The 21,204-nt window shown below is 54.4% G+C and overlaps 7 protein-coding genes across 7 annotated transcripts; 5 read left to right on the plus strand and 2 right to left on the minus strand.

Moving 5' to 3' along the window:
- Position 1: 1 nt before the first annotated feature.
- Positions 2-876, minus strand: ASPVEDRAFT_90992 (pyrroline-5-carboxylate reductase family protein; the record flags this gene model as incomplete). The annotated part of the gene is made up of 2 exons (XM_040818753.1): positions 2-801; positions 846-876. Coding segments are annotated over 2 exons (831 nt in total), but the record flags the coding sequence as incomplete, so codon positions are not given.
- A 956-nt stretch (positions 877-1,832) lies between these two features.
- On the plus strand, positions 1,833-3,241 carry ASPVEDRAFT_43272 (uncharacterized protein; the record flags this gene model as incomplete). The annotated part of the gene is made up of 6 exons (XM_040812780.1): positions 1,833-1,863; positions 1,911-2,103; positions 2,152-2,505; positions 2,551-2,913; positions 2,963-3,072; positions 3,120-3,241. Exons 1-6 carry the CDS (start codon positions 1,840-1,842, stop codon positions 3,237-3,239), a joined length of 1,164 nt encoding a protein of 387 aa, XP_040669529.1. The 5' UTR covers positions 1,833-1,839.
- A 266-nt stretch (positions 3,242-3,507) lies between these two features.
- ASPVEDRAFT_85198 (Zn(II)2Cys6 transcription factor) lies at positions 3,508-5,771 on the plus strand (the record flags this gene model as incomplete). Its single annotated transcript, XM_040817659.1, has 6 exons — positions 3,508-3,560; positions 3,603-3,725; positions 3,771-4,506; positions 4,551-4,815; positions 4,862-5,037; positions 5,094-5,771. The coding sequence occupies 6 exons, from the start codon at positions 3,508-3,510 to the stop codon at positions 5,769-5,771; spliced, it is 2,031 nt and encodes a 676-aa protein (XP_040669530.1).
- Positions 5,772-5,839: 68 nt separating this feature from the next.
- On the minus strand, positions 5,840-6,571 carry ASPVEDRAFT_85199 (HAD family hydrolase; the record flags this gene model as incomplete). The annotated part of the gene is made up of 1 exon (XM_040817660.1): positions 5,840-6,571. The coding sequence occupies one exon, from the start codon at positions 6,569-6,571 to the stop codon at positions 5,840-5,842; it is 732 nt and encodes a 243-aa protein (XP_040669531.1).
- A 176-nt stretch (positions 6,572-6,747) lies between these two features.
- Positions 6,748-7,950, plus strand: ASPVEDRAFT_755166 (uncharacterized protein). The gene has a single exon (XM_040816301.1). The coding sequence runs from the start codon at positions 6,924-6,926 to the stop codon at positions 7,485-7,487; it is 564 nt and encodes a 187-aa protein (XP_040669532.1). The 5' UTR covers positions 6,748-6,923; the 3' UTR covers positions 7,488-7,950.
- A 1,075-nt stretch (positions 7,951-9,025) lies between these two features.
- Positions 9,026-12,574, plus strand: ASPVEDRAFT_30269 (dDENN domain protein; the record flags this gene model as incomplete). The annotated part of the gene is made up of 4 exons (XM_040810342.1): positions 9,026-9,698; positions 9,757-12,078; positions 12,127-12,378; positions 12,435-12,574. The coding sequence occupies 4 exons, from the start codon at positions 9,026-9,028 to the stop codon at positions 12,572-12,574; spliced, it is 3,387 nt and encodes a 1,128-aa protein (XP_040669533.1).
- Positions 12,575-14,441: 1,867 nt separating this feature from the next.
- Positions 14,442-21,201, plus strand: ASPVEDRAFT_54103 (uncharacterized protein; the record flags this gene model as incomplete). The annotated part of the gene is made up of 7 exons (XM_040814882.1): positions 14,442-16,498; positions 16,896-16,982; positions 17,146-17,583; positions 17,642-17,805; positions 17,854-18,883; positions 18,946-19,470; positions 19,965-21,201. The coding sequence occupies 7 exons, from the start codon at positions 14,442-14,444 to the stop codon at positions 21,199-21,201; spliced, it is 5,538 nt and encodes a 1,845-aa protein (XP_040669534.1).
- Positions 21,202-21,204: the final 3 nt, after the last annotated feature.

Consider the following 21,204-nt stretch of genomic DNA (forward strand, 5'->3'; position numbering starts at 1 on the left):
CGCTCCGCACGCCAGCCTTCTCAACAGCCAGCAGCCCCTGGATCGTACACCCCTTGGGCGACGAGATACTCTCCCTCAGCACGGCTGGGTGGTGTCCATCCTTCAGCATCTGTGCAAGACCAAGCAGACACTGCGCCGTCATCTCAGATGCATCCGCGCGCCGCATCCCCTCCGCAACACACCCATCCAGAATCCCATCCACAGCAACAGAGACCGTAGCCAGTGACGCCATCAGCATCGACCCCAGATCAAACAGCTCGCCGCCAATGACCTTGACCATCCCAATCTGCGAGAACATCCACTCGATCACGGATACCTGTTCCTTGGAGGCGGAGTCAGGAAGCTCGACGACCGTCATTGACTCACGCACAGCGGCTGCAACATTGGGGATCGCCCGAGCAACCACCGCCGTAGACATAGACTGCGCAGACGGAGTCTGATTCTTCGCAACTGTGGCAGAGAGCACCTCAATCGTCTTCCCCGCAATGACACTAACAATCAACTTCCCCGCCAGTGCATCACAAAGCCCTTCCTCGCTCAACACCGCATCAACAAGATAAGGCTTGCAGCCGAGCATAACGACATCAGCCTGCGACGCCGCGCCCGCGTTGTCACTAGCATAGAAGTCAAGCTGTACTGTGGACGGGTGCCCAGAGTACTTGGCTTTCAGCTTATCTGCTGACCCCTGTGACTTGGTGCATGCGATTATGCGGGAGAACGGACTTTTCTTGCTGGAGGGAGGAGTATCAGCGGGTGTTGTTGCGTCGAGGATTCCGCTGAGGATGGCGGAGCCCATGTTTCCTGTTCTGTTAGCTGCTGTCTGGGATATGGAGGGGATGGCTCACCGCATCCTATAATAGCGAGGGTGAGATTGGATTCCATGATTAATTCAATTCAATCAATTCAATTGTAGAAATGGTGCAGTGAGTGAGTCAGTGAGTATGAAGCAAAGAAACCCCGCTGTCGTATTTATGTATTGTACTGTCACAGCTGGGGAAATGACTAAGCACCGATATGTCGGGGATTTGTTCCGACTGCCTAGAAGTATAAGGTAGCTAGCCCCTATAAAGTATATCTACTACAGCAAAGTTTGAAAGAAGTCGTGGTGCCACCAGGAAATGAGAAAATGCCTTCTGCTCAGCTTTCAGGTTCGTCCTTCTTCCTACCCGACCTCACAGCAGCAAGTGCTAATACATCATGGGGCAGTCTCCGAGTACCTGCAGCAAGATCGACAGTTCGTTCCTTGATTTCTGTCAAATAAAAACAGGCAGCTCTTGTCAAAGCAAGAGGATATGGCACCTTGCGTCATCATCCGGCGCATCTGCACCGAGTGCTCATTTCGATACCTTACTGGATGACTACCACTTAGCCCTAACGCCGACATGGGGCGCCACTGGTACCCATTCCCCGGTCCATACCAGACCACGAGTCGATGCCATACTGCACCTTCTGTTAGCAAAAGCGAAGAGAAAGGTCTTGGGGGGGCTTGGTCCGGCAGAAGCTGCGGATAACCTAAAGAGACTCTTCTGGGGTTATGAGCAGTCAATAACCGTCCCAGGGAGCTGGAGTGACGGGAGCAACATCAAAAACTGCGTAGTCGATTATGTGCTCTGGTATGGAGACCACAAAGAGCTAAAAGCAAACCTGGTCGTGCTTCGAGCGGAGAAACCGATCGAGAGCTGTGCGGAGTATTTACCAACTCTTGCTGCTATAGGTGGGTGGCTTGTCTGGATATCGTCAGGTTATTAACAAGTTACAGCGATGATCCAACGGAATCGAGAGGACGGTTTGGCAAAGGAGACATATGGTATATACACTGATGGCTTCAAGTGGATCTTTATGCATCTCAGCAGTAAATACAAGGTACGTCTGCAGCCCTCGTGGTAGGCTCGTCTAATATAACCTCTTAGTACTGCTCTCTGGAGCTGAACTGGAGTGAGAGTCAACAGGTTATCATCGGCCAGATCAGCAAAATACTCGACAAGGCAGTATCGATCAGTCTATCCGGTGGACACTGGGACGAGTCTGAAAATTGGTCAGTGTGGAATATAAAGCCACGGGATATATCAAAAGAAGAAGCTGAGTCTCTTGCTGATTATGACGGTAAGTACATCCATCTTGAAGCTGACCCTTCCAGCTTATTATTCTCAGAACCACTCCCTGAAATTAAAACCTTCAAGAGCGTCAAGAGAGATTGGCTCCACGAAGTCGAGGTCAGGGCAAGACTCGAGTCCGCAATGAAAGGCTTTTTCGACCGTTACAAGCTCAGCACCAAAGCCAAGGCAATGATCAGGGAACTAATTGATATAGCTCGCAATAGAGGCCATGATCAGAATAGTGATGACGAAGCTGATTCTGGTCAGCCCAGGCCTCCTCCGACCCTGGCCGTGTCTGATATACGCGCTTATGAAGTGGACTATGTTTTTGGATTGGAACGCAACCACAATCGAAAGGAGGTCTGGCACCTAGACGCTTCAGAGAAAAGAGTCATCCCTAAATATCTCAGTGAGCCTTATCTTTGACATATCTCGACATATTTAACATATTCAGGTCAAGTTTTGGAAGACTACAAGCTCGCTTTTGGCATGGCACATCAGAATGAAACCCAAGTTAGGACTTCGGTAACTGCTCTTATGTTCGCTATTCTTGCCGAGAAAAAGCGACAAGGGCTATTTCAACATCAACAGGAGAAGAGCCCAGACAATTCCCCCAGTTACAACTCCATCCGGTGGGGCGTCGAAGATGAGTTCTCAGCCCCGTGGTTGTACAAGGAGCACCGTAGGGTGATTCGCGGCACAGTGGACAATATCCTCTGGTACGGCAACCAGGAGAAGATGGAAGGAAATACGGTGGTGGTGGTCAAGACTATAGGGAATTTGAGTGCAGGCCTATACGAGGCGATATCGTATATGGGTGAGTTTCTTCATAACCCTCAACCAGAGCAATCTACTTACTGCTACAGCAATCCTGAAGCAGCTCCGCAAACAGGCAGGGTGTCCAACGACAGCAGTATATGGAATCGCCACAGACAACGACGATTGGTATTTTATTCGTATCTGTCCTCGAGATACGGTGGGTTTGTTTCCCAAAGTTTCTAGATCGTGAACTAACTCGGGCAGCTATCGTACAAGTCGGTGGGCTGGGGGAACGAGGCGGAGGCTGTTTCTTACCTGCATAAGTTTATGGATTATGCTGCAGGTCTTGTTTCTTCAAGCCAGTCAACAGGTCAGTGTGCTTGAACTCAGTGTAATTGAGACGAGTGCTCTGGTAGGACGGACTGGTCAATTGTCTGCATTGCGTGGTGGAACTTAGCATCACTATCAGTATGATATCTAATCTAAACATTTCCTATATTAATTAATTTCAATTTTCTTTACTTCACTGGGTCACAATTGGTAGATAACTTGGTGGTTAGTATAGAATGACTAAGCGCTCCGATATCTCGGGATTCTGCTCCGACATTCTCTCCACCATCTTCGTCTATCTTCGACCACACAACCGCCTGAAATGCCTCTCACGGCCCCTGAGCAGTCGAGGGTGATGAGAAAATGCCATAAAGCGTAAGTCTCTGACACTATTCAGTGCAGGTCTGACAGCCACAGGTGCGAAAGATGCCGGACCATGAAGGTCAAGTGCTCCGGCACGAACCCGTGCACCCGCTGTGCCAGGAGGAAACGCCGCTGCCATTATGCAGTCGAGGAGACCCGCGTTTCAGTACCGGAAAGGTGGGTTGCCTCATTTTATCAGTTGTATGGCTGCTAAGAAGACAGCTACCTGCGCCAGCTTGAAAACCGCAGCTCGCCTGTTGTGTATAACGGCGTGCCCCACCAGACCTATGTGCCTGGCGAGCCACTCGAGGTCCAAAACTACCCTCCAAGACCGCAGGATCGGCCGCGTTCAAAGTTCTCTCACAATCCTTTGGTGGAGTACTCCTTCGCAAAGGCCCCCGATGGGAGATTCTGGTACATGGGCCCATCGTCATCGTGGTCCTTCTGCCGCCGCGTGCTCGCACTGCTAGGAGAGCAGGTCCCGGAAGCGAACCACCATCCAGATACCTGGCACATGGATGGCACGCTATTCACTCTGAAATGGCGGCCGCTGCCTGTCGATGAGACGCCGGATCTGGCCGATTTGCCGCCGATGGACTATGGGCTGTACCTGATTCACACCGCGCATTTCTACTTTGGGCCCCTGTTCTATATCATTGACGAGGTTGCGTTTATCCGCAGTCTGCATGAGTTCTATACCAACCCGGAAGAGAAGGTTGGGTCCATGCGCCTGTGGTTTGCGCAATATTTGCTCCTCATTGCGTTCGGGAAGGCGTTCCTTGCGCCTAATCGGCCCCCGAATGCCCCGCCAGACGGCTATCAGTATGCTTCCCGGGCTATGGCGCTGATGCCGGATATGTCGGGCATGGATCCGAATCCTTTACAGTGCATCGAGACTCTTACGCTGGCGGCTATCTATCTTCAGTCGATAGATATGAGAATCTCGGCTTTTCAACATGTAAGATCCCCATCACTCTGTCATCATATACCTAACCAAAGTAGATAGGACACGCCCTTCGCATTTGCATCATCGAAGGCATCCACCGACACGTACCTGAGCAACTGGGCGAGGAGTTGTCCCGTCGCTGCAAGACTATTTTCTGGATCGTGTACATGCTAGACAGGGAGTTTGCAGCCTTGATTGGCGCGCCGAGCTCAATCCGCGATGAGGACATCACCGTAAAGCTCTTCGTCAATGGCAGCGTGGATGAGAAGACACTCACTCTGCATGTCCGGCTTGCGCGTTTAAGCGCACGCATTCTGACCAGTATGCTGCTACCCATACTCCCAATTGCGCAGAGCTGACTGATCAGCGGTATACGGCGTCGGCGCCGACTTTGACGGGACTCTCATCAAAGATACGCAGTCTATCTTTCGCAACCTGGCAGAGCTCTCGCAGGACTTGAATGACCTTCTGCGAACACACTTCCACGGCTCACTCAGCCGCGCATCTCGAGCAGCCACTCGACTGATATTAGCCTACCACCACGTGAGATCCCAACCGGAATCCACCTAAAACCAGAGTTCATTCATTAACTCGTACAGTGCGTCGTGCTTACAACTCGCCCCCTCGTAATGTGCGCCCTCCACGCACACATCGAAAACACCCAACCCCCAACCCAGAACCAATCACGCACCCCACCTCAACACCAACCCCTCGACATCGCCCTCTCCCCAATCATAACCTCCCTGCTAACCTGCTGCGTCGAGTCGGCCCTCACCGTGCTGCAAACCCTACGCACCCTCGCAGACGAAGACCGCATCGAAGCCTTCCTGCCCTTCCAGATCGAAGACGCCTTTGCCTCTGCATTCCTGCTGTACATCATCCGTGTGATTGCGCCGTCGCTAGTGCCCGACGACCACTGGGTCGGGAATGCGGATTTCGTGCTGGAGAAGTTGGTTATCATGGGGAATTTGACGGCGCCGTTGAGACGGGCCGAGCTGGATCATTTGAAGAGTGTCATGGGGCCGTTTATTGCGGAGTTGTCGGGCTCGGAGTTGATTGCGAATGGTAATGAAGCTGCAGGGCCTGGGGTTTTGGCTGCGGAGGATGATGTCCTGGGTGCGTCTGCGAATCTGGGGACAGGGACGGCGCCGGAACAGGCTGAGCTGGATTGGGATATATTTTCTGTGGAGGCGACGGTTGGGCTGGAGCCGAGGGAGTTGCTGGATTTGGCGGAGCAGTTGGATGTCGAGGGGATTATGCATTATTCTGTTGCTTGATTTATATTAGCGTCTAATACCAATTCGTTCTATCTAAACCATCATATCTAAAAATCTATAATTTATGTCTACATAGCATCCACCACCCCAAGTACATCCCCCAACCGCTCAATCTCAAACTCAGGCCTCTCCTTCTCACACTCCTCCGCATTACCCTGCCCAAACCGACACCAACAAACCTTCGCCCCAATATTCCTCGCAAACAACAAATCCGTCACCGTATCCCCAACCATAAGCACCTCCCCTCCCTCTCCTTCAAAATCCTCCCCCAACCTCGGAACCAAAACATCCGTATACCCCGCCGGATCCGGCTTCCTACGCCCCCCAAACATCGGCTCCCCGATAATCAACTCCTCGTCTACAAGTCCATCCAGCCCATGCGCCTCCAGCGCCGTCTTCACCGCACCAACAGCCTTGTTACTTATAATCGCGACCTTGAATCCCCGGTCCCGTAGGGTGGTTAGGACATCGCGCGCACCGGGGTATGGCTTTGTAAGCGGCTGCCCGTGGGTTGCGTAGATGGAGCGGTATTCCTGGACCCAAGTGTTCTCGTTGAAGGGTAGAGCATTCCCGTCGGGGAGTGTGTCTGGCTGAGTGTCTGGTTCTGGTTTCGGTTGTAGGGCTTTGAATGTGACCTCTGGCGGGGCGCCGATGGAGATTAGTCTGTTGAGGTCGGCGAGGGGGGGTTCGTAGGAGGGGAGGAGGGAGTTGAAGGTGAGTTGGACGGAGGTGGTGATTGCGGAGTGCGAGTCGAAGAGGGTTCCGTCGAAATCGAAGATTATGAGTTTTGGGGTGGGCATTTTGTATAACTTATTTTGTTATTCAATGATAGTTGTGGTATAATCGTTGTTGTTGTTCTATAATTGTGTAGATGGAGATAACTAGATGGTGAGTGCAGTGAGTCATTGTCCCCCGCTGTTATCTTTACTTATCGGAATTCTTCACCGACTGACAAGCCGTGGAATGCTCGGAGACGCTCCGACTGTTTCTCTATGGATATCTATACTCATGGCCTCGTATTCAAATAGGGTCGCGATTAGGATGAATCTTGATCTTATTTGATGCCCTGCTGTTGGACAAGTGGATTGCTCGCACTGGTCTGTGTTACTGCTTGGAAATATATAGGCGAGCTGACAAGCGCTTTGTCCCACAATGTGCTACCTGCTCATGATTTCCAAAAGGGGAAATACGCCCATGGTGAGCCAGCACAGAATTTTAACTCCCAAGAACTCCGTCGGCGAGCCGAGTTTGCTTCTGGGCGGTTCGGTGGTTGTACCGTGTATCCGCGGTTTTTGTGCGATGAAAATCAGGCAGACCCACCGTCATGACGCAGTTGTCTCCTTGCTTGGAGAGGTTGGTAGGCTGGACTCGCTGGAGTGCCGTGGCGGACAAGAGCAGTGTGCTCGTTATACTACAGCAGTGAGTAGAGTGTATACTGCTTTAGATACGGGGTTGATGCACAGTCCAAAAGCAGTCAGCGTTTCATTGAATCGGCCAACTCCATTGCCCCCAGTGATCGCTGGCTCAGGTTGCCCTCTCTGGTTCCGGATTCCGACTCCTGCTGATCCGCAGATCGCCACAACTTCGGGCTTGACGGTGATTCGCTCGATGACGGCCATAGGCCTGGATGCATTTTCTAGACACACGCCAACCCTGCCAGGACGTATCTGGTATAGACGTCGGATATTACAGGGAGACACCATCCCCCAAGCCTGAATTAGCGATGCAATTGCAGGATGGGTCGCCGTGGCGAGCTAGTCAGCGAGCGGTTCACCGTGCGCGTTCAACCTCGGTAGACGGACAGGCACTCTTCAGGGACGGATCCGTTGCCGGACGCAGCCTGAGACAATTGGCAAATTCTGTTGCTGGTGCATTCTGCAGAGCGGGAATGCTAGCCAAGTAAGGTTTGACAGACTCACCTCGTCACGCCGTAGTATCGACCTCCTGGATTTCAACAATACTAGGGCCATTGGCTGTTCCATGGTTGTCTCGAACTGTCGTTCTCCAGAATCGCTTGGAGTCCACTCTAGCGTCGCCTGTGCCCCCACTTGGAGTTCTCCCTCCCGCCCGGTGCTTTGAAGCGGCATCCAGGAGTCATGAGATGAAGAATAATAGCCAAACTCTTCCTCATGCTGCCGGCTCGCCGTCGCCACCGTGGAGAAGAGGCGGTACGGCACGGTAGAATGGACAGGCGGCTGGTTCCTGGCGAGACGAGAAAGATGGGGTGGTTGGCTCGGATGCAGCTAGAGACGCACACTTGCAGTAGCCCAGCACCTCGTCCCGGCCTTGGGATTCCTTAGCTGCGTTTTCGCTTCATCCATGATCCCACTGCCCAGCATGTTCTGCACGTTGGGGCGATTAGGTATGCTGCCGTATTATCTATTTATTTTCTTTTTCTGCTCGGGCTGAGCCCCCAGTGCTCAGTGAACACCGTCCCAGCACAACAAGCCAGGAACAGAACGAGACCGCGATCGGGGACAGGCAGCCACAGGTCGCCAGGAGGCCTCTGCTCTCGTGCAACTGAGACAAGGCTCTTGGGGCTGGCTGGACTTTTCTGGCGCCGTTCTGTCGCGTTGTGCTTCTGCCCCCCTTCCACGCAACCTGCCGAAAAAGAAAAAACTACCCCAGCAGAAAAAATAAATCACAAGTAAACAGGGAACTGGGAACTGGGAACTGTCGGGGAAAACACAGATGAAGGACTCCAGCTGCAACCCCGGCTGCTAATCCGTAGTTGTATTGTCATTGACCAGAAGCGGCGAGGTGCGAGCTGCTCGGCCGGGCCTCCTTTTCTGTGCTGCTCCTTTTTCTCTCTCCACATCCAGATCAGCACCGAAACGTCTTTCCCTCGTCCTCTTTCTTCCTCCACAACCACCATTCCCTCATCCCACCCCTCTTTAGCCCTTATCTCTGTCGCTCTCCTGTTCCTTTTCTGGCGGGCTATTTTTATGCTTCTCTCCCTTTTGCAATTCCCCCGTCGTCTGCCTTGCGATCGCCAGCCGCCTTTATTGTCTTCCCCCCCGCCCCTGACCTCCGCGAGTTTGTCGCAATCCCACACTTATGCTTGCCCTGTCCGGTCCTTTCGCACCCCCTGATCGCTAAACTCTCCTCGGCTCCTCCCTCAATCGCTGCTGGAGCCGTCCAAGGTTTTCTAGTGACTGGTCTCCTTCCCCAATGTTGTGACGAAGCCCACGACTTTGACGATTCATGATCTCAACCCCGCAGATACCAACACCGACCCCCGACCATCTCTGAACATGCCCTTTTCCACCTCCTCCTCGTCTACCGCCGAGACGTCGACCTCCCCGCTCGCAGATTACTTCTGGATAGCTGGTGTGGACGGCTCGGAGGTTCTGGACACTTTCCGTAAACTGGGGGAGGAATACCGCAATGCCAATGCCACTTCGCCAGGCCCCGCCCTGACAGACACAATCGAGGAAGACGCCGACGCCGAGGATGCCCACGACCCCCGCTTCGACGGGCTTGTTTCTCGCAGCTCCTCTGTGATCGGCCCTCGCAGTTCCTACCAGCGTCTCTCGTTTCGCTCCGAAGACTCAGAGCCCGGTACCAACGGCTCGCACAGTAACCGCAGCAGCATGACGATTAAGGGCGGCGGCGGCGGCAATGGAAGTCTTGCAGCCCCTCAATCCCCCCGTGCTTCTCAGTTTCTTGGGCTGGAGGATTTCGATTTTGATAAAGCTTTGGTCAAGTTTGCCTCGGAGAGAGAGTCGTTTTTGTCGGACCTGAGTCTCAGCGCCGGTGCTATCACTCCCGCGTCGCGGCCCCGGTCCAGGTTACGTACCCAGAAGATTACCTCCGATGAGCCGCAGCAGTCTGGATTGCTTCGGTCTAGCATTGGGAGCGTGCGGCGGCACATGTCTTTCCGTGATATGAACAGTATGAAGAGACAGCCGTCGGTTGCTCGTCAAGGTGCGTGAAACTATGACGATTGTTTTACAATATAGACTCTGTGCTGACTTGGCTATAGCATCGATTCGGACCTCACGACGTCTAAGTAACTACAATTCCGTAATCCCAGTTCCCCAACCGTTGGAGATCTCCCCTGCCATGCATCCTCTGAAACGAAGGTTCGAACCTGTGCTCCTCGACCGATACCCCCCGAAAGGAATGTCCGAGGACTTGAAACAGCGTGCCACCTTCCCCGACTATGTACCCATGTTCGCATTCCCGAACGACATCAACATCGTTTCGTCGGACCAGAGGCCGCGGTCGACGTGGCATGGTTTCGTGATGACGAGTGATAACGGCTCGCGCCTGCATGCTATATGCGCCATTGTATGGATCCCGTTGAATAATGAAGCGGCCAATCAGTTGGAGAAGTGCTGCGAAGAATGGCGCAAGGATAATATGACGGATGAGGAACGAGAACTGGCAGCTAGTTTGGGGGAGCGGCTAGCCCAGGAGCGGGCCAAGCTCTCTCGCCTCTTGGCTAAACTGCCTACCGTACCATCCGGATCCGACTCGAGAGAACAACTGGAAGATGAAATCAGTGCAGTGGAGGAGAAAATTGGCTTGATGACTGATCTTCTGCGCCCGGTGCGTCATGGAGCGGCATCCAAGATCGAAGGACTGACTGATGGAGACACTGGTTTCTGGATTCCTCGTGCCTACGGTATCCTGGGACGTGAGGAGAATATGACTGGTTTCTGGAAAGAATGGTTGAAGGCCGTTATTGTCCCGATGACTGATAACAACGTTCAACGTGTTCCACCAGCCTCTCCTCGTCTGGGCGTTTGGCAACCACTGGAAAGATACGTGATGAACCTGTGTACGGAAGCCTTCGCCCCCAACACCTCCAAAACCCAGGTGGAGTTGGCGGTGCGTGAACTCCGGCTTTTCGCTCGCAAGGAAGCAACCAATGAGCTGCCAGGTGCCCGGAATACCGACATATACGCCTTGTTCCGGACGCTCTCGCTTGCCAACATCATCATCCTCTTCGAGTATGCGCTCACCGAGTCACGCATCATCTTCCTGTCCTCTCACACGTCCATGTTATATCTTGCTACTCGGGCTTTGGTGGACCTTCTGTTCCCAATTCCTTGGTCCGGCGTGTTGATCCCTATTCTTCCCGCGCGACTGATTCAAGCTCTGGAAGCGCCTTGCCCTTATATCGTTGGCATTGAACGGCGCTATGAGAAAGTTGAACTTCCCTCGGACGACTTCGTCTTGGTTGACCTTGACCAGGACCTCATTGAGAGCACGGTGAAGCCAACTCCTCTCCCGCGACACCAGCGCAGGAAGCTCCAATCCTTGCTCCAACTTTCTGCTCCCCTCCACAGTCGATACGGGATTCCCACTGGTCCTCCTGCTTATGCCGTCGAGACCTTCCCGCACGACGCTTTCATGGCCGAGAACTCTTCCATCTACACTTCCAAGGCGCAGTCGACCAACCTGTCAAAGTACGTCGGCCTCAACTCGAATTCCTTTGGTCAGGGTGCTGTTCCTCCGAACTCAACCCCACCACTTATATTCAACGCTTTCTTGCACGCCCGTAATGAACAAGCGGCTTCAAGGGGGTATTCCTCCAGGGGCTCGGATCGACCCGGGACCGCATCGACTTTCAAGCCTGGATCCCCGCCCTCGCCGGGTGGTAGAGATACTTCGCCCATCTCCGGCCATTTCCCACCACTGCCGACGACGCCCCGCAATGACTCGGGAATGGCCCTCCAGGCGTCTCTGCGCGAGAAGCGTTCTGGTCACTTCGATGCCTCCTCTCGACGCAGCTCGTCTTTCGGAATGGATATGCGCCAGATTCCGAGACGGCCAAGCGCACCTTTCCTAGGACACGCGCCGAACCTGTCTGTGACTACATTGAACACTGATTTACAGTCTACCTATGCCCCTTCGGTCTATGCACAGTCCACAGTTGCTGCTTCAACCATCGTTCCTCAGCCTGTAGTCCAGCCAATCCACAACAACGACGGCACATCCTGGGTGGAAGGGCACTGTTTGCAGCTCCAGCCATGGGACGACAAGATGGTTTGCTCTGTCTGTGATGAGCGAGCCGATGAGAACATGTATAGATGTGCGTCTTGTAAAACGGTGGCGCACAACCGCTGCGCCCACCAGATCTGCCTGGTTTGCCCCGTTGCATTCCACCCGGACCAAGTGCGAGCTGCGTTTGTCCGATGCTTCGCCAGCTTGTTCTACACCTACAAGAAGTTTCTTAAACCAGCAAGTGGCGACAAGAAGAAGGCAGGCCTTACGTACAGCTTCGACATGGATGCATTCTGCAAGAGCTTGCCTGGTGAGCATGCTGACTACATTGGTATTCTGTCTCAGACTCAAGGTAAGTTTATTTCCAACAACAGGCAATGAGTGATGCTGACGTTATCAGGTTTCAATGAGTTTATCAGTGACCGAGAAAGGGTGAACCCCAAAAAGAAGGACCCAAGGATAACTCTCTTCGACGAAATCGTCCTTTCAAAGCGAAACCGAGGCCGATCATCCATCTTTTCCGGAAGGTCCACCACCGACTTCCTGTCTGATACGTCGAATCACCTCTGGAGAACCGCAAGTGCCGCCTCGTTTGCTGCCAGCAGGACGCAGCCAAATCTCTCCGGGGACTACACCCGAGTTGTCACACGAGGTTTGTGGTGACCACGTCTGATATTAATTGAGTAATGGTTACTGACTCTCAAGCAGCACCAGCAAAACTCGATGCCAGTCTCATGAAAGAGCCCCGCATGATTCACGGAGCTCCCCGGGTGTCGAAGACAGCCAACAACGCCCGACGCAAGCCCCTCCCTAAGCTGATGAATGGTCTCGCGATCTCACCTCCGTAAGAGTGTTGCACGATGGTTGGTGGAGTGTGTCGTCCCGACGTACCAAAAGTGGGATAAACATCACGCTGCCACATATTCCTCCTATCTGACGCTCTTCCAGACCCTATTGCGGGTCGGCGACGGGCTGCATATCGGAGACTGACTGATCTTCCTAGGGTTTTGTGAGTGGTGGCTCAATCGACCTTGAAACACTCACTGGCCCTGTTTTCGCCTACCGCGGCATCTCCCGCGCCGATTGCGACAGGCTCACTACAATTAAAAGTTTCTTTAGACTCGCGGGCGGGACACTACCTTTCGTTTCTCATCTGAGTACATTTTCCCTCGTTCTTTGGACCCCCAGCGCGAGATTTGCAGCTGAGCGGCTGGATGCCAAGACGCAAACGTCGAACTCAAAGCGATCTACTTGCGACTGGCTCGGCCGTTTGTCGGGGTCTGATAAGTCTTGACTATGACTTGCCGCCTCGGGTTCATTCACGCGTACAGTTTCGATCCTTGTACAGTTATTGGAACATACATGCATCATAGACATACTAATTGTCCGTGCGTGGCACGGGATACTGGATTTGAGGTGTACTTGCAGGACAGGCCTTGTGTTTTGCTATTTGGCTGTTGGATCTATTGTGTTTACTCTCTTCTATACCCTTGATACACTTTTCGTTCGTTACCGAGGCATCAATCTCACTGTTTCTGATTATGAAAGACGGAAGACGGAAGTAGACGCTGTTTATGTAGTCCGCACAGCCGCTCAGGGCTATGCCAATAGTACCTAGTCAGCACTGTCCCTGGCGTGGCGGCGACTGAGTTCTGCACCGGGAGGACGCCGACGGACAATTAGCACAGCCAGGTTGTCGGTGGATATGAGCAGTTTTTCCTCGTATCATGTAGGAGGCCCAGTGTAGCAGGACTGCGTCGTCGTATTGTAGTCCACCTGGCTATAGTATGTTATGCTCTGGTTACATCTGGACCATGTCCGTCTGTTGTCCCGTCTCGCGGTCGTCCCTGGACGGGAGCTGTCTGTTTCCCCTTGCCGTGTTTCTTCAGTTTCAGCAACTCATCCGCTTCTCCCATTTAACCAGTTTAACCCGTCTTTATCCATTCCCTGATTCTGATGTCCGCGCTGTATAAGGCGATGGGAATGGCTGCTCTGATTGGCGGAATAATTTGTGCCGCACCAGAGACCGGGGAAATTTAGCCGTCGGGAGGCACAAAATCTCCCTTCCATTTGGTCCAACAGCTGCATCAGCACCTCCTCCCCGATCCATCGATCTCCATCCAAAACTCTCTTGTTGCCTTCCAGCTCCAGGGCGTGCTGTGAGAAATGACCCTCTCCGTCCCCAGTTCGTGGTCCTGGTGTCTTGACGTTGCGGCCAGTCGCCCCTCGGACTAATCCCGGTCGGCGCGCTCTTATCCAGCCATTCATTATTACTACTAATCTACTCCTGCTGCTGCTACTCGCCGACTGTGAGTTTCACTCCCTGCTCATCCTGCTCTTACAAGGAATAGGCCACGGCAATTGCCCCAGGCTGTTGTTGGTGGTTTCGTTTTCCCTGTTCCCGCTGCAACTTTAGCCAGAGGCTGTGTTGTTTTGTCTAGTCTAGTTCTCTTCTTAACCGTCTCTCGCTCTCCTTCTTTCTCTCTCCTCTCTCCCTTTTAAACCTGTGAAGGCATTCTGGTACTCTGTACTGATTGAGCTCGTGGAAGGAAATCGGTTTCCGCTGATCATCGATGCGACTCCACGTATCGTGCCAAATTCTCCGTCCTCTTAGATCGCTGCGTGACATTCCCTTTATCTGACATATCTCTCCGCAACCTTGCCTACTTCTTAAATCCTCTTGAGATCCCGCACCGCCTAAGTATGCCTTGAAAGATGATGCAAACTGCCCTCCATCATCAACCCGTGGCTACCACCCTCAGAGCCGATTCGCCTCTTACCGCCTCGCCGACAACGCTCAAGGGAACTCCCGCCTCCAGTACTCTTCCTTTCCCTCAGGCTGTTCCGCAGGAGCCTTCTCACGCTGTCGTTACGGTATACGGACCGGGCCAAGAATCGATCGTTCAGGTGGTGGCAGATATACTAGGGAAACCATGGACGACAGAGACGTCACTCGCGACATTAGGACGGGGCAGCAGCGCTGTTGTAGTAGGGATCCGGGCGAGCGACCTCCCGCGGAGTCTTGAGGGATGCGACAAATCAGCCTTTATCCTTGTCAACCTGCATTGCGTGGACGACGGGTCATTCCCCGAGGAAGAATTAACAGAGATATGTGACTACGAATTCCTATTCTCGCTACGAAGTCCGTTTTTCCGGCGCGATCTCACGCGGTTCCTCTCCTTGATTCTAGGCCAGACAAGGCCGCATGAGGACTTGAAGACGAAAACCCGCACCAATTTCATCTCGACGACTTTCCCTGATGTGCATGCCGCGCTGCCGAATCTGGATATTCTGTCGGTGGGCTCGGATGCCGTTGAGCTCCGCGTGGATCTGTTGTTGGACCCGGTGCCGCAGGACCCTGAGAGCCCGGTCCCCAGTTTGCGGTATGTAGGGCAGCAGTTGATGCTGCTGCGGCAGCATACGGAGTTGCCGATTATCTTTACCACGAGGTGCACAAAGGAGAATGGGAAGTTTCCTAAGGACGACCCGGCCTTGTTTTACCGGTATTTGAGGCGAGCTATTCAGTGGGGGGTGGAGTATATTGACGTGGAACTGTGGCTGCCAGAGGATATTCGGCGCAAGCTGGCAGAGGTGAAGGGGAACAGCGTGATTATGTCTGCGTTCCATGATTTCTCGGGAGCCTGGAAGTGGACGTCTCCAGAGGCGCCGCGGATTTTTGCAGAGAGCGCCAAGTATGCGGATATTGTCAAGATGATTGCGATGGTGGATAGTGTGGAGGCCAACTACGAACTGGAGTACTTCCGGTCAACGGTGAAGCAGACACATGGGATGTATCCACTACTGTCGGCTGTCAATATGGGACAGCTCGGACAACTTTCGCGAGCGCTGAATACGGTGTTCTCACCTATAACACATCCACTACTACCGATGATTGCAGCTCCTGGCCAGCTGACAGCCGCGGAAATCAACGAGGCCTTACATATTATGGGGCAGCTGCCGAAGCGGGACATATACGCGATCGGCTCGTTCCGAGCGACGCCGCAGTCGATGTTTATGGAGAAGTGCTTTAACGAGCTTAGTCTCCCGCACACGCTGACCTCCATCGACCGTGGACCAGCGGGATCGATTGAGCGGGTAATTACACAGCCAAGTTTTGGCGGCGCGGCACTCCACCCGCCCCTCAGCAGCAGCAGCAGCTCGCGGCTCCCGGCCATCAGCGACGCTGCGCGAGCCATCGGCCTCGTCGACACAATCGTGGTGACTAGCCCAGGGACCCTGGTTGGCGAGAACGCCACGTGGAAGGGCATCCGCGCGACGCTGACTCGCGACTACGTCCCCTCGGCATACCGCGGGCGTGCTGCCATCATCCTGTCCGGCACAGAGAGCGAAGCATCGGCGAGTATCTTCGCACTACGCAGTCTCGGCGTGGGCGCAATCTACACGGTCGGGTTCCGGGCAACAGGGCCCCTAGCGGACGGCCTGGAACCCTTTACATCTATCCAGTCGGTCAAGCTAGTCGAGCAGCCGTTTGTGATTGTATCGGCGCTGCCGCCAGAGAAGTCGCTCCTGGTGCAACCGCTGCTGCGGCACTACCGCAGTACTGGGCGGGCGTCGCCGCCGTCGACCCGGGGGAAAGTGTACCTGGACCTGACGCGGGGCGAGCGCAATGGGGACCCGGTGGGGGTTGCAGAGATGTCGGGGTGGACAGCATACAGGATTGAGGACGTGAATGCGTGGACGACGGTGGAATCGCTGCGGCTGCTGGTCGGGCAGAACGTGCCGTTTGATTTTGTGCGGATGGCGTCGGGATCGTACCCTCACTCGTATATTAGTTAGGCATACTGAAATGAAGACTGAATCTGAATATATTGGCTGCCGATCCGGACGGCGGTCCGTTCTTGCTTGGGGAAAATCCCGCTGTGTCGGAGTGACACCTTTAGCCGAGCGACTACTCTTAGCCTGCTCGCCTAGCGTGTCCCCAGTCCCCACCGTCCCCAGCTCTCTCGCTGTCTCGCTCCCACTGTCACCATCCCCGCATCGGTTCTACGTCCGTTCCTAGTCTTCTTTTGTTTAGCCTCTGCCTCAAGCCATGTCCGGGGCTCCACGTTATAATAAAACCGATCCCTCGTTTCTGGTCTCCAGCATGTCCTGCTTTCGCCTCCCCTTCTCTTGACCTGATTGTTCTGTCATGTCGCGCCCTACGGTCAGCATCGACCGCTTGACGCCTCGCCGGGCCACGGCCGAGCCCCGTGAGTCCATGAACTGCAAGTCGTGTCGAAAGCGAAAGGTATTTCCGTCCTGAAAATAGTGGAGAGAGTGGGCGCTAATCGTCAGATCAAATGCAATCGCCTCCGCCCCAGCTGCGAAGCCTGCAAGGTCTTCCAATGTGCCTGTATCTACGGTACAAAACAGCCCGAATTCCAGCAAAAGGCGACTTGATTCTGGTCTGGGCTAATAGTGGATTTGCAGACGCTGTTCCTAAAAAGCGAGGCCCGAAAACAGATGTGCTCGAGGCGCTGCTGAAACGGGTCGACGGGCTCGAGAAGCGCCTGCAGGATGACACCCGTCCGCTCTCGCCCTCGTCGCCTGTGAAGCCCGATCTGCCGCAGCTTGCACATCCCCATCCCCATCATCCCCATTCGAATGCTCATCCGCAGTCGCAATCGCAATCGCAACCCCCAGCGGCGGCGTTTCCTTTTGCACCGCCGCCGCCGGCGGTTTCTTCGTATGCGCACCCCCAGCCCGGTCGCATGCCGGATGCGATGCTGGATGCGTACTTTGCACGACTGCATGGGAAGCCATTTTTTATTCTAGATGAGGCGTCTACTCGCCAGCGCCACCAGAATGGCCAGTTGCCGGTGTATTTATCCATGGCTATTTATGCTTTGACGCTACGGTACGCCTCTTGATCGGTTTCTCGAGTGCCGGCGGCTAATGCATTGCTGATTGAACAGGTACACGACGGTGAACGCCCCGCCGGGGAGTTTAGAGTACGCCCGCCAGGCCCGGCGGATGGTTGACACCGACCAGCCCTCGATTGAGAATCTCCAGACGCTGCTGCTGCTGTCGCAGACGTTCTATGCGTACGGGTGTGGGAAGAAGGCCTACATGACTCTAGGTACGCTCAGTCCTACTACAACCGGTGGTGCGCGAGCTGACCAGGTAGGAAATGCGGTATCGATGGTGCTTGCTCTGGATCTTTATCGAGAACTGCCGCCCTCCCATCCAGCGCTCCCGCAGGAACGCGAGATGCGCCGCCGCCTCTTCTGGTCTGTCTACGTGATGGATCGGTTCCTGGCCTGCGGGTCGAAGCGTCCGTGTCTGATCGCCGATCACTCGATCGTTGTACGCCTGCCGGCGTCTCACTCTTCGGGCGCTGACCCTGGGGATTTGTTTAACCCGGTCGGCCCTAATATCCCGTACTCGTCGGACCGCCGCAAAACGGCGGGCTCTTGTTCCGCGCTTCTTGTTGATATATCGCGGATCCTCGGCGTCACACACCGCTATCTCGCCGCGGGAGGCGTCAAGGGCGACTCGCACTTCCCATGGCACGCCCTCTCCAACCTCTCCAAGATCCGGCAGGAACTTGACCTTTGGGCCGCCGGTACACATGACCTCTTCGCGTCCATAGAAGCCCTCTTCGGCCATCCAGAAAGCACCCTCCTCCTCCTCTCCAAGCTCATCTACCATCTCGTCCACTGCCTGCTCTACCGCCCATTCCTCCCCATAGACCTCGCCGAGCTCCGCGGCTCAGGCCAGCACCAGAGCTGGCAAATCGAAGCGACAACCCTGTGCTTCTCGCACGCCAATGCCATCGCCGAGCTCGTCGAGCTCGCCCGCCATGCACCGCGCATCGAGTGGCCAGACCTCGTGGCTTACTGTCTTACCGTCGCAGGCACAGTACACATCCACGGCGTGCATTACCACGGGCGCCGCGACGGCGAGGTCTTTGCATCCAGTCCGGACTTTTTGACGAGAGAAATGCACCAGCTCGCATGGCTGCGGCAGTCGTGGACCGGTGTACAACATCATCGTGACCTCCTCACTACACTGTCCGCCTGCCATGCGGACCTTGTTCGTACCCTTGCAGCACGACCAGTTAGGTTCGCGCCGGTCTTTCATCTCGAGGACTTCCTTGATCGGTATCCCGGTATTGTTGTCGATGGGAGCCATGTACGGCTGGTTGATGATGAGCAGTATGTTACCTCTCCTGTCCTTGGCCCAGCGGTTACTTGTGCCAGTGCTAATGACGATATAGAATCGACCTCGACCCCCAACTTCTCTACGCACCGACACTCCCCTCCCAACCAAACGGCATCACGCACAACTCTCATCCTCACTCTCACGCACGCCACCCATCTACCTCCCCAACCTCGCTCCCCTTCTCTCCATCTTCAACATGGCCCGATATCCCCACAGACCCTGAACTACTCAACCAACCCGCAGGGGCAGGAGCCGCAGGCCCATCGAATCTATTCTCACCGTCCCTCTCCACAGCAACACACATCCACCTCGGCCAAACACCATCCCAGCTGCAGTCTCAACCGCAACCGCAGCCGCAGTCCCAAATCCAATACGCAACATTCCCGTTCGAATCAACCCCCGTCCCCGTCGAGTCCCCAGAGTCGCAGCCCTCGTCCGGCACTGGTGCTGGCGCCGTCGCCGGGAGTACGGGCGCGGCAGCCAACGAGGAAAAAGACCCGTTCCTGAGTTTGCTTGAGCAGATTGCTGAGAATGAGCATAGCCAGGGCGGGCCGAGTGAGTTGGATTTCTTTCTGGAGGGGTTAGAGGAGAAGGCTTAATTACTTATGAATGGATGAATTATGGAATGGAAGTTAGGGTACGGCTAGGTTTAGGTTGCGCGGGATGAGATATGATGTGATGTGAATAGGAGCTAGCCAGCCCAGCCCGTCAGGACGGGAATGGGACGGCGTTGGTCTGTATATAGTCAGTAAATAGTCGTGTTCTAGTATAGCGTGTTTGTTTTTTGTGCTGTTGTTATGCGTGTATACCCTGACGTCATGACAATCTACAATGGAGTTATATACATCCGACTTGGCCGGGCGCCGTATCACATATAATCAATCCCCCACGCCCATGTAACTTATCCTGGTAACATTCTACATAGAAGCAGAGAAAGAAAATGACTCCGATCGAAGAAATAATCCCGCTCTACCTGGCAGACAGGATCTCCCTCGACACCGCCGTCCAACACGGTACGTCTCATTTATACCACCTATAAACCCATTATATTCCAGATAAATCGATCCTAACAAGAAAGCAAAAACCAACAGCATCCCAAATCCCCCGAAACACCCTCCTCCTCACAACCCTCAAAGAAAGCAGATCCCTCCCGCGCTCAATAGACACAGACCCAACAACACCAACCCCCGACCTCCCCTCCCCATCGCAAGATAAACTCCTCCAGCTCATCCGGGCCCTCGATTCGAGCGCCCGCGCCCAAGATCGCGATTCCGGGATCGCACTCGATGATCTGATTAGTATATCCGGGTATGGCTCAGAAGCCGAGGAACAGTATAATGCGCTGCATGGATTCACGAATGAAGCGGTGCGAGACTTTGCGGCCTATTCTTTGCATGCCAGCTCTATTCCCTCATCAGCCTCTGCGCGTACAGAAAGGAATAGCAATGGTCGCAATAAACGATCCATCCGCTCATCGCTATTCCGCGCGCGGAGCGAGTCGAGATATCTAGATTCCGACGTCAACGCCGATGCTGATGCTGAGGTTGATACCTTCGCCGATGAGCACGCGGATCCCAGCGCCGCCGACGTACCAATATCCTCAGGGTCGGATCTAGGCCACCGGCGCCGCAGAAGCAGCGGGGTAGAGAAGCACCTGTACAACCTAATCTCGTTCCTGGTGTTTCTGACGAAAGAGAAACTCCTCTTGTATCCGAATGTCGGGGAGCGCGTGGCTGTTGAGATGGTTTCTGAGACGCTGTATCATCCGCCGTCGCATTCGCATTCGCATTCGCATTCGCACTCGCACTCGCACTCGCATTCCCATTCATACTCCAACTCGCAGTCGCAGTCCCAGCCGCAACCGCAGTCCTGGAATCGTACTCGAAATCGATCGCATAGTGTTCCACAAAGCGCAGGTTTCGATTCAAAGGAAAACGTCAAGGGGAAAGGAAGAGAGGAGACTGTGGCTGTCGCCGGGAGCCATGAGCCGTGGTTCGGGTTTGTTTCGGCGTCTGGGCCCGGGAATGAAGTGTGCGTTACGGCTGTTGCGCTGTGGTTGATTATCATGGGGGAGGAGCTGTATCAGCGGGCGCGGATGGAGAGGAGGGAGAGGAGGGCGAGGCTTAAGACTACGTCTAAAGAGGGAGAAGAAGATGTGTGGACGCGGCTGAGTGAGGTTGTTGGGCGCGAGTGGCAGACGTGGACGGGCAGGTTGCAGTTTCTATCACTGCGCGAGGATCTGGATATCTCGGCGCGCGAGCATGCAGCGGAGGCGGCAGCTGTTATGAGGAGGGTTTATAATTATGACTAGGTT

This window comes from Aspergillus versicolor, assembly GCF_001890125.1.
Source record: "Aspergillus versicolor CBS 583.65 unplaced genomic scaffold ASPVEscaffold_6, whole genome shotgun sequence".
Lineage (NCBI taxonomy): Eukaryota > Fungi > Ascomycota > Eurotiomycetes > Eurotiales > Aspergillaceae > Aspergillus > Aspergillus versicolor.

Bases quoted from the DNA above. Each gene is read 5' to 3' on its own strand.
- ASPVEDRAFT_755166 (XM_040816301.1), top strand. From the start codon at position 6,924: ATGTGCTACCTGCTCATGATTTCCAAAAGGGGAAATACGCCCATGGTG.